Source organism: Oncorhynchus keta, chromosome 37 (genome assembly GCF_023373465.1).
Source record: "Oncorhynchus keta strain PuntledgeMale-10-30-2019 chromosome 37, Oket_V2, whole genome shotgun sequence".
NCBI lineage: Eukaryota > Metazoa > Chordata > Actinopteri > Salmoniformes > Salmonidae > Oncorhynchus > Oncorhynchus keta.
This window is the reverse complement of record NC_068457.1, coordinates 10,862,092-10,874,260: the sequence shown is the minus strand read 5'-3', so window position 1 is coordinate 10,874,260 and position 12,169 is coordinate 10,862,092. Positions and strand designations below refer to the sequence as shown.

General features: G+C 41.9%; 1 protein-coding gene across 1 annotated transcript; it reads right to left on the bottom strand.

Annotated features, from left to right (window-relative positions):
* Positions 1-3,402: 3,402 nt before the first annotated feature.
* Positions 3,403-7,811, bottom strand: LOC118370178 (growth/differentiation factor 8-like). Its single transcript, XM_035755041.2, has 3 exons — positions 7,380-7,811; positions 6,851-7,221; positions 3,403-6,597 (listed from the first exon to the last, which is right to left on the bottom strand). Exons 1-3 carry the CDS (start codon positions 7,717-7,719, stop codon positions 6,217-6,219), a joined length of 1,092 nt encoding a protein of 363 aa, XP_035610934.1. The 5' UTR covers positions 7,720-7,811; the 3' UTR covers positions 3,403-6,216.
* Between the last annotated feature and the right edge of the window lie 4,358 nt (positions 7,812-12,169).

Below are 12,169 nucleotides of genomic sequence, written 5' to 3'. Positions count from 1 at the left end.
CCCTTCTTTGGACACTGTGTTAACAAACCTCAAAATGAGCTTCGACGCCATACAAAGCTCCTTCCGTGGCCTCCAACTGCTCTTAAATGCTAGTAAAAACGAAATGCATGCTTTTCAACCGATCGCTGCCCGCACCCACCCGCCTGACTAGCATCACTACTCTGGACGGTTCTGACTCAGAATATGTGGACAACTGTAAATACCTAGGTGTCTGGCTAGACTGTAAACTCTCCTTCCAGACTCACATTAAGCATCTTCAATCCAAAGTTAAATCTAGAATCAGCTTCCTGTTTCACAAGAAATCCTTCTTCACTCATGCTGCCAAACATACTCTCGTAAAACTGACTATCCTACCGATCCTTGACTTCTGCGATGTCATTTACAAAATAGCCTCCAACACTCGACTCAGCAAATTGGATGCAGTCAATCACAGTGCCATCCATTTTGTCACCAAAGCCCCATATACTACCCACCAGTGCAACCTGTACGCTCTTGTTGGCTGGTCCTCGCTACATATTCGTCGCCAATCCCACTGGCTCCAGGTCATCTATAAGTCTTTGCTAGGTAAATCTCCGCCTTATCTCAGCTCACTGGTCACCATAGCAACACCCACCTGTAGCACTCGCTCCAGCAGGTATATTTCACTGGTCATCCCCAAAGCCAACACCTTCTTTCGCCGCCTTTCCTTCTACTTCTCTGCTGCCAATGACTAGAACGAATTGCAAAAATCACTGAAGCTGGAGACTTATATCTCCCTCTCTAACTTTAAGCATCAGCTGTCAGAGCAGCTTACCGATTGCTGCAGCTGTACACAGCCCATCTGTAAATAGCCTATCCAACCAACTACCTACCTCATCCCCATATTTGTTTTTGTTTACTTGCACATCCTCATCTGCAAATATATCACTCCAGTGTAAATTGCTAAATTGTAATTACTTCGCCACTATTGGCCTATTTATTGCCTTACCTCCTTACTTCATTTGCACACAATGTATATAGATGTTTCTTTGTCTTGGCCAGGTCGCAGTTGTAAATGAGAACTTGTTCTCAACTGGCCTACCTGGTTAAATAAAGGTGAAATAAAATCAAATTAAAAGATACTTTATGTTGGTGTTTCCTTTATTTTGGCAGTTACATGTATGTGCTTTTGATCAAACTTAATCTACAGTTATTTTTTAGATCCTCTGTGGGTAAATTATGCTCTCTGGTATATTTTGAACATTGAGAGCGGGCTCCTGTGTGTTTTTTCTTCTTTTTTGCCTCTCGGGCCCCTTACAGACTTGGGCCCAGGGGCTACTCTGTAAAACCCTGCATTAATCCGTCCCTGTATATGGGGTAGCTACTTTATGCACTTTTAATTCCCTTTAAATATTTTTATTTTAACAAGGAGAAGTCAAATTAAATTAATAAAAATAACAAATTTAATCCGAATATTGATGAAGCAATAAGCGCAAAGACGATATCATCGCCACAGTGACTATACTAACATAGCCTATCCAAACCAAAAACCATGGATTGCAGGCTACCGCCTACAAGGAACAGGACACAGACATGGACGCATACAATAAAGTATGCTAAGAGCTCCAACAAGACATCAAACATGAAAAAGGACAAGGAGGAAGGTTGAATCATATTACACTGGTTCCGACGTTCGTGTCATGTGGCAGGGCTTGCAGACGATAATGGATTACAAAGGGAAACCATAATTATATCCTCCTGATTCCAGCTTACAAGCAAAAAATGTAAGCAGGAAGCACCAGTGACTCGGTCAATAAAAAAGTGGTCAGATGAAGCAGATGCTAAGCTCAAGAACACTAAAGTAACCTGCCTAAATTACTATCGACCCGTAGCACTCATACCTGTAGCCATGAAGTGCTTTGAAAGGCTGGTCATGGCTCACATCAACACCATTATCCAGAAACCCTAGACCCACTCCAATTTGCATACTGCCCCAACAGATCAACAGATGATGCAATCTCTATTGCACTCCACACTGCCCTTTCACACCTGGACAAAAGGAACATCTATGTGAGAATGCAATTCATTGACTACAGCTCAGCGTTCAATACCATAGTGCCCTCAAAGCTCATCACTAAGCTAAGGACCCTGGGACTAAACACCTACCTCTGCAACTGGCGGGGCGCCCCAAGGCGGTAAGGGTTGGTAACAACACATCCGCCACGCTGGTCCTCAACACACGGGCCCCTCAGGGGTGTGTGCTCAGTCCCCTCCTGTACTCCCTGTTCACTCATGACTGCATGGTCAGGCACAATTCCAACACCATCATTAAGTTTGCCGATGACCCAACAGTGGTAGGCCTGATCACCAATAACGATGAGACAGCATATAGGGAGAAGGTCAGAGACCTGGTCATGTGGTGCCAGGACAACAACTTCTCCCTCAAGGTGATCAAGACTATGGAGATGATTGTGGACTTCAGGAAACAGCAGAGGGTGCACCCACTTATCTACATTGACGGGAGCGCAGTGGAGGAGGTTGAAAGCTTCAAGTTCCTTGGCATACATTTCACTATCAAACTGAGTATGGACCTCCCACACAGACAATGTGGTGAAGAAGGCGCAACAGAGCCTCTTCAACCTCAGGAGGCTAAAGAAATTTGGCTAGGCACCTAAAACCCTCACAAACCTTTATAGATGCAAAATTGAAAGCATCCTGTCAAGGTGCATCACTGCCTGGTACGTCAACTGCCCCGCCCGCAACTGCAAGGCTCTCCAGAAGATGGTGCATTCTGCCCAACGCCCAACGCGGGGCAAACTACCCGCCCTCCAGGACACCTTCAGCACCTGCTGTCACAGGAAGGCCAAAAAGATCATCAAGGACATCAACCACCCAAGCCACTGCCTGTTCACCCCGCTATCATCCAGAAGGCGAGGTCAGTACAGGTGCATCAAAGCTGGGACCGAGAGACTGAAAAACAGCTTCTATCTCAAGGCCATCAGACTGTTAAACAGCCATCACTAGCACATTAGAGGCTGCTGCATATAGGCATGGACTAGAAATCACTGGACACTTTAAGGAATGGAACACTAATCACTTTAATAATGTTTCCATATCTGGCATTACTCATCTCATATGTATATACTGTATTCTATACTATTCTACGGTATCTTAGTCACTTAATAATGTTTACATATCTTGCATTACTCATCTCATGTGTATATACTCTATTCTATACTATTCTACTGTATATTAGTCCGTTCTGACATCGCTATTACATATGTATATAGTCTTAATTCATTCCTACTTAGATTTGTGTGTATGTTGTGTAATGTATTAGATATTACTTGTTAGATATCACCGGACTGTCGGAGCTAGAAGCACAAGCATTTCGCTATACCCGCAATAATATCTGCTAATCATGTGTATGTGATGGGTCTTACATTTTGATTTGATGTATATATTACCTCAATTACCTTTGACTCTGTACCGGTACACCCTGTATATAGCCTCGCTATTGTTATTTTACTGCTGTTCTTTAATTATTTTATTTCTTATTTTTTGGGTTATTTTCTTAACTCCATTGTTGGTTAAGGGCTTGTAAGTAAGCATTTCACTGTAAGGTCTACACTTGCATGTGGCAAATCAAATTTGATTTAAATAGTCAATTAATGGTACCCAATCTATCTGCATTGACCCTACGCACACACTTGACAAAATATACATAGCATGTACACACTCACTTGCACACAATACACTGACACTCAAAACCCATACACATTCACTACATATGCACACATAGACATAACACACACACACACAAACATTATTATCTATCCTGATGCCTAGTCACTTACCCTGTCTTCATGTAAACTCAGCAAAAAAAGAAGCATCCCTTTTTCAGGACCCTGTCTTCCAAAGATAATTTGTAAAAATCCAAAGATCTTCATTGTAAAGGGTTTAACACTGTTTCCCATGCTTGTTCAATGAACCATAAACAATTAATAAACATGCACCTGTGAAATAGTCGTTAAAAGACACTAACAGCTTACAGACTGTAGGCAATTAAGGTCACAGTTATGAAAACTTAGGCCACTAAAGAGGCCTTTCTACTGACTCTGAAAAATACCAAAAGAAAGATGCCCAGGGACCCTGCTCATCTATATGAACGTGCCTTAGGAATGCTGCAAGGAGGCATGAGGACTGTAGATGTGGCCAGGGCAATAAATTGCAATGTCCGTACTGTGAGACGACTAAGACAGCGCTACAGGGAGACAGGACGGACAGCTGATTGTCCTCGCAGTGGCAGACCACATGTAACAACACATGCACAGGATCGGTACATCCGAACATCACATCTGCGGGACAGGTACAGGATGGCAACAACAACTGCCCGAGTTACACCAGGAATGCATAATCCCTCCATCAATGCTCAGACTGTCCGCAATAGGCTGAGAGAGGATGGACTGAGAGCTTGTAGGCCAGTTGTAAGGCAGGTCCTCACCAGACATCACCAACAATGTAGCCTATGGGCACAAACCCACCATCGCTGGGCCAGACAGGACTATCAAAAAGTGCCCTCCACAGACGAGTCGCGGTTTTGTCTCACCAGGGGTGATGGTCGGATTTGCGTTTATCGTCGAAGGAATGAGCGCTACACCGATGCCTGTACTCTGGAGCGGGATCGATTTGGAGGTGGAGGGTCCGTCATGGTCTGGAGCGGTGTGTCATAGCATCATCGGACTGAGATTGTTGTCATTGCAGGCAATCTCAACACTATGTGTTACAGGGAAGACATCCTCCTCCCTCATATGGTACCCTTCCTGCAAGCTCATCCTGACATGACCCTCCAGCATGACAATGCCACCAGCCATACTGCTGTGTGTGATTTCCTGCAAGACAGAAATGTCAGTGTTCTGCCATGGCCAGCGAAGAGCCCAGATCTCAATCCCATTGAACACATCTGGGACCTGTTGGATCGGAGGGTGAGGGCTTGGGCCATTCTCCCCAGTAATGTCCGGGAACTTGCAGGTGCCTTGGTGGAAGAGTGGGGTAACATCTCACAGCAAGAACTGGCAAGTCTGGTGCAGTCCATGAGGAGGAGATGCACTGCAGTACTTAATGCAGCTGGTTGCCACACCAGATACTGACTGTTACTTTTGATTTTGACCCCCCTTTTGTTCAGGGACACATTTTTTCCATTTCTGTTAGTCACATGTCTGTGGAACTTGTTCAGTTTATGTCTCAGTTATTGAATCTTGTTATGTTCATACAAATATTTACACATGTTAAGTTTGCTGAAAATTAACGCAGTTGACAGTGAGAGGACATTTCTGTTTTTGCTGAGTTTACATAACTACCTGAAATACTTTGTACCACTGCACATTAATCTGGTACTCTCTGTAAATAGCTCCATTCTTGTGTATTTTATTTTATTTCTTGTGTTACTCTGTTATTTTGTATTATTATTTGGAAACTCATGCATCATTGGGAAGGGCTTGTAAGCAAGCATTTCACATTAAAGTTTACACCAGTAGTAAATAAAATACAAATATTGGTCACATACACATATATAGCAGATGTTATTGCGGGTGTAGCGAAATGCTTGTTTTCCTAGCTCCTAGCTACAGTAGAGTAATATTCAGCGCATGTGACAAATAAAAATATATTTGAGTTGATATAGTACTAGGGAAGCTCTAATGCAAAACATAATATTCCTATAATGAGCTGTAGGCTAAACTGATCACAATATAATATGACTATAGGCCTAAAACATTTAGCTACATAAGGAACATGTCATTTTTGGTTTCAATTAATGTAGGCTAACAGAATAGTTCTGTATGTGACACTGTGTTCTGAGGACCACCAAGCTGTTCCAAAATCCTGTGATCCACAATATCGGGGACATCTGTTTCAGTGCAGGTTTTGCACTCCAATGACAATTGTGTTATGTGTCCTTAAATGTTTATAGCAGTTCCAGCCACATTGCGGAACGAACCTCAGGGGGTAGAGTACGGGCAGTTCATGTCCGCACTCAGAGCAAAGGGTTCATGTTTTTCAAACTCCACATGTCTCTTGTAGCCTTTTATGCAAAAATATTATGGATTCTTGTAAGAGGGTTCACTTTGGGATAACTTTTTAACTCATTACACAACACTGTGTGTGTGTGTGTGTGTGTGTGTGTGTGTGTGTGTGTGTGTGTGTGTGTGTGTGTGTGTGTGTGCATGCGTGTGTTGTCCAGTCCTCTCATCCTCCCTCTCAGGAGCAGCCACAGTGGTCCACCACCATAGATGGTATCTTTCCATAAATGATCTGCTCCATGCGGTTGAAGTAGAGCATGTTGATGGGGGACATCTTAGTTGGAGTACAACAGGGCCCTGTGGTGCCCCGGGGGTTAGCCTTGTTCACCAGGTGAGTGTGGGGGTACTTCTGGAGGTGCATGTACTCACACTCTCCAGAACAGTAGTTGGCCTTGTAGCGTTTGGGGGCAATGATCCAGTCCCACCCAAAGGCCTCAAAGTCAACGGTGAGGGGGTAGCGGCAGCACCGCGACTCTGAGGACTCTTCATCACAGTCCAGGCCTGAGGCCCTCCGGGAACGTTTTAGGCTCTCCAATATCTTCACCTCCATGAAGGGTTGCTGTGAATGTAATGACAATAAGAATGAAATCCAAAACAAAACAGCACTGCAAACATCTGGTGGCATAACTCTGATGGAATGAAATCTCCACTGTGGATGGATTATGTGTATACATGGTTATCAATAATAATATATTTGATTAAACCTTGTAACCAACCTATTATGATGCCTAAAGGCAAAATCACATTCCAAATCATGATGATATAATTACATTCCAGATGGTAGTCAGCCTACACTGTAGGCCTGTACTTACCAGTCCCTCTTCTCCCAGCTCAGCTACCGTGACAGCCAAGTCCTGCCCTTTCGAATCATAAGCTTTGATCTCGAGACCATAATGAGTTTCTGGCTGACGAAGCCAGGTTTTGAGTAATTGATTTATGTCTACACTTTGCCAAGAGCTTGCACCAGAAGCCACGTCGATCTTCAGGGAGAGGATCCGTATGCGTGAGTTTCCCTCAGTGGTTGCTTTTATGCGGGAGATTTGCAAGAAGACCGTTGTGACGGTGTCAGCTGGTCGCAGGTGCACCCAAAGTTGTGCATGTAAAATGTTGTTAGGTCGAATCTTCGGACTGAGATTGAAGAAACAACAAGATGGTATTCCGTCTTGTTGTGACATTGGTCCAGCTAAAAAGAGAAGAGTTAGAATAAGTCCCAGTTTTGTCAATTTGGAACCCAATTACGAACCCCACACCGGTGACTTTACGCACAGACTTGTCTGGTTCCATGGCGCATGGCAGGCATAAACTACCCACTTTTGTATGAGAAAATACTTAATTACTTACGTTTTGCCATGGTTATGATCGTTTCAGTGGTGGCACGCTCCTCATCCTCCACACGATGCTCATACTGGTCTATAAGTTGTGTCAAGGGAGGCGCTTTCGGTAAGAGCTGCCTGATCATTTCTCGGCTGATGTTTGGAGCCTGCTCCAGCCTCAGAATGCTGAGAATTTGGGATCTGATGTTGTGGAGTCTCATTAGTCTGCTCTGTTCTCTGAACTCGCAGTTTGAGCATTGCTGTACTTCTCCCTCTTCTGTTACGTTGGCTTGGCGCCTCGTGGTTTCATTCATCCCCATGGTGGTGCTAAGTACACCTAAGAGTGTCAGGTAAAGCATAAATTGCATCCTGTCACTTGTTTTTTTAATCCCACTTTGGACAGAATAGCCTATTCCAGGCCTATATAACACAGTGACAAATATTTTAATTACTATTTTTTATAATCTCCCCATCTCCCTTTTATGATTCTGATTGGCTGCATTAGAGATGAATGTTTTGTTTCCGTTTTAAAGAGATAGGCAACTTTAAAATGCTATAGGCCAATTACTGGAAGCATGCACTATCTGTAGCTATGTTTCCATCCTATTGGCAACAGATTTTCATGCGAATATTCTAGACTCCACTTAAAGAAAATATAACATTTTTCCACCTGTGGTGTGTTTCCACCAAAATGACTGGTTGTGGATACAAATCAGTGCCTGATGACGTAGTGCACACAAAATGTACGCCTACTTTTTCACGTACGTTTTTTTATTCCATCGCATTTTGTCACAAAAACTGTTGCATTAAATAGCAAATGTGCAGTGGCGATTTTAGCATGTAAATCTTAGTGGGGCAAAAAAATAAAATAAATGTGGGATGCATGCCAGCAAAGCCACTACACAACACAACACTAAACAATACATTAATTGCACTATATCGGTGACAAACTGTCCCCACAAACTGTTAGGGCCTACACAAAGCTGTCCCAACGGCAGTCCTAACATCTTACCACTGCTACAACTGGTTATCGGCAGATCCTTGTCTGGCAGGGACACAGTTCATTCAGCCTCATTTACTGCCTTTTAAAAAACATAAATGATATGGCTGATTTCTAATGACAAATGAGATGTACAAACTATGGTATAAAGGGACGACAAGTGAATAAGAGGCCATTCGTAATTAATGACATTAATGAGCGAACTAGGAGGGACGTAGTCAATTTAACTATTTGTTTAGCACTTCTAAAATGTACAGCGAGCGAATTCAGAACATGAGCCGTTCTTACAGTGTTCTCCCTGTGCACCAAGTCAGAACCGTCGGATAAATAAAGGGGCCATATAAGCAAACAATGAAAGCTCTTACAAAATTTGATGATTACATTTCTCTAAAACAGGTTATAGGCTACATGTGTACCACCAAGTCAGAACAGTAGGCAAAATTAAGAGGGGTACATAGACCAAATTATTAGGGTGAGGCACATGGGCTACTAACATCTTACTACACAACATACACTTAGTATTCTTAGCAACAGTGTACATATCTCCCTGGCATATTACATAATTTATACCAGCAGCATACAATACATTTTTTTCACTCTCCTTGTTGTGCTGTGCTCACTTGAACAGGAAGGTGGCACTTCACAAAGTGGTTAAAGTGCCCAGCCATCCCTTTACTTAGGTTTATGTGTATTAGGTAGTTGTTGTGGAATTGTTAGATTACTTGTTGATATTGCTGCATTGTCAAAGCACAAGCATTTCGCTACACTCACAATAACATCTGCTAACCATGTGTATGTGACCAATAAAATTAGATTTTATTATATTTGAATTTTCGAGGTCTACCCTTAGACTTCCCCATGAGTGACAGAACACTGAGCTAATCACGGCGCAACTAGAGAACATTACCAACATCTACCCTTCATATTTTCCGCTGGCTGCCCCACCACCACAGAAAGATCTGAGCTAGGCTTGAACACCTGCATTTTGGAGATGCCTTACTCAAGAAGGCAAAATAGAGACCATGTTTGTATGCGGCTTTATTAACTCAATTATTCTTTATTTTTTAACATGAGAGACTCGTCACTGGTAGAATTTAGTTGGCATTTTATTTCCCCAAACACCCACAGACCCACAAGGTTGAGGTTACTCATGGACAGTCATTAGTATTTTTTTTTTGTTGCATTGATGCATTGTGTCTTCTAACTGTCCAAGAATAGGATCCAAACTGTTAGGATATATTTGTTCCCATAAATACAAAGGAGGATGTCTCTCCTCCTACCTCTGGCACTTTAGTCAGACTGCCAGACTGTAAAAAACGTTATGATGGGGCCGGCAACAGAGTTCCCATTGACTAAGCACCACAGAGACCAATCAGGAGAGAATACATACAAGTCAAGGGTGCCAATTGAAAGTCAAGGGGTGTGTCTGTGCCTTTAGGATTACTCTCTCTTTACAGAGAACACCTGTGGTTCAAGTCAAGAGCTACCTTTCCCCTTTCAGTCTGCTCTGCACATGTCTGAAAGTGACAGAGCCAGCAGCCAAGAGAGTTTTTCACAGTATGTCATAAACAATGATTACACTTATGAATGTATGTAAAATGCTAATATGTATTAGATCCAGTACAATGGAATAACTAAGACCTGAATTTGAATGCAGTGTTCCTATTCCTCCTTCTCTTTCTGTCCAGCAGGTCAACCAAAAACACTTGGCCTGATGGTTCATGCAGATACTGGGGAAGCAATATAGAAATGTTTTGATCCCTTAAATGATTTTACTATTAAATTACCCATATCACAGCGCTCATACCTCTTCACAAAAATGTACCTAAATCAATTTTGGAAAAAGGATTTTACTCACAAAAGACCTAGGAATATATTTTTCCAGTTAGAAATAACTATTTTGATCAGAAAAACGAACCCTCAAATGCATCTTGTAAGTTGTCTGCAGGTGGCTTGTTGTGAATGCACTCAAATATCAAGTCATTATCAGGTTATGGAAACTGCGTTCTAATACTCAACATAGAAGGATTAGTCTTAATCTACAGTATATGAAAGGGATGCTATGAAAATGATTATTTCACCTTATCAAGCTCACTCTGACTGACAAATCCCTGCCTATTACTGTGATTAAAAAGAGCTCATGAAACATTGTTTTTCGTGAGGCCAACCTGTGCGCCTTCCTTTAAGCACCTCTGTTCGAACACCTCTCCTGTCCTTGATCCATACCACATACAGCCACTTGCAGATCTTTTCAGTGTCCATGTGCAAGATAGTTATTGCGAGGCTGGAAAATGTGTTAATAAAAAATAAAAATGAACACCCATGTGAAATGAAGGCCTGCAAAGCTTACATATTTAAGTCTAATAGTATGATATGAAAGTAGACAAACATCAGTGTGTGATATATGAAGGTGTAGTCAGTGGACATTCTGAACCTTGTTTGAGGTCAGTAGGTCACATGACCAAGGAGCTATTGAAATTTTACATTTTGAAAAATGTATGTCAAATCTTGTGAGATGAAAATGGACAAACTAAAGGGTGTGCAATAATAGAAGGGTAGTCAGTGGACATTCTGAACCTTATTTCAGTAGGTCATATTTTTAAAATTTTACCTTTATTTAACTAGGCAAGTCAGTTAAGAACAAATTCTTATTTTCAATGACAGCCTAGGAACAGTGGGTTAACTGCCTGTTTAGGGGCAGAACGACAGATTTGTACCTTGTCAGCTCGGGGGTTTGAACTTGTTCCGGTTACTAGTCCAATGCTCTAACCACGAGGCTACCCTGCCGAGATTTTTACATTCAAAAATCAAATCAAATGTATTTATATAGCCCTTCGTACATCAGCTGATATCTCAAAGTGCTGTACAGAAACCCAGCCTAAAACCCCAAACAGCAAGCAATGCAGGTGTAGAAGCACAGTTGCTAGGAAAAACTCCTTAGAAAGGACAAAACCTAGGAAGAAACCTAGAGAGGAACCAGGCTATGAGGGGTGGCCAGTCCTCTTCTGGCTGTGCCGGGTGGAGATTATAACAGAACATGGCCAAGATGTTCAAATGTTCATAAATGTCCAGCATGGTCAAATAATAATGTTTGTCAAAAGAGAGATCAGGGTCCAGAGTAACACTGAGGTCCTTCACAGTTTTATTTGAGACGACTGTACAACCATCAAGATTAATTGTCAGATTCAATAGAAGATCTCTTTGTTTCTTGGGACCTAGAACAAGCATCTCTGTTTTGTCCGAGATTAAAAGTAGAAAGTTTTGAATAAAAATTTAAATAAATAATTTAAACTAGTGCGAGATGTAAATCAACAAAAAAGTCATGTGTGCAATGTGTGTCTATGCCAGTGTGTCTATGCCATCGGGTTAGCTAGAACCAGTTTTGAAAGTTTTAGGAGTAATGGTTAAATAGCTATTGAAATGTGAAAACTTTGATTTGTCACTATGTTGATGGTCCCTAACTGCTGTTTGTGGATGTAAGGAAGGTTATAGACGAATATCCGTCGAGTATCCAACCTGAAACTGTTTTTACCTCGGTCTCCAAGTTTACTTTAATATGATGGTTAATATATCAATATTTGCGCATCTTTATGCGTTTTCACCGACATTTATCGCATCATTAATTTTACTGACACAAAAGATCCCACCATGCGATCGAACAAAAATTATCTGTCGGGATTTATAAAATTGTCCCGAAAATTCCATCACAGCTGTCATTATAATAGTTTAATACGCATGGATGCACTAGCATAAAAATGGTGGCAAAACTGTTCAAGTGCTAGCTGGAAGGTGGAAACTCGGATGTTGTAGTTAAACAC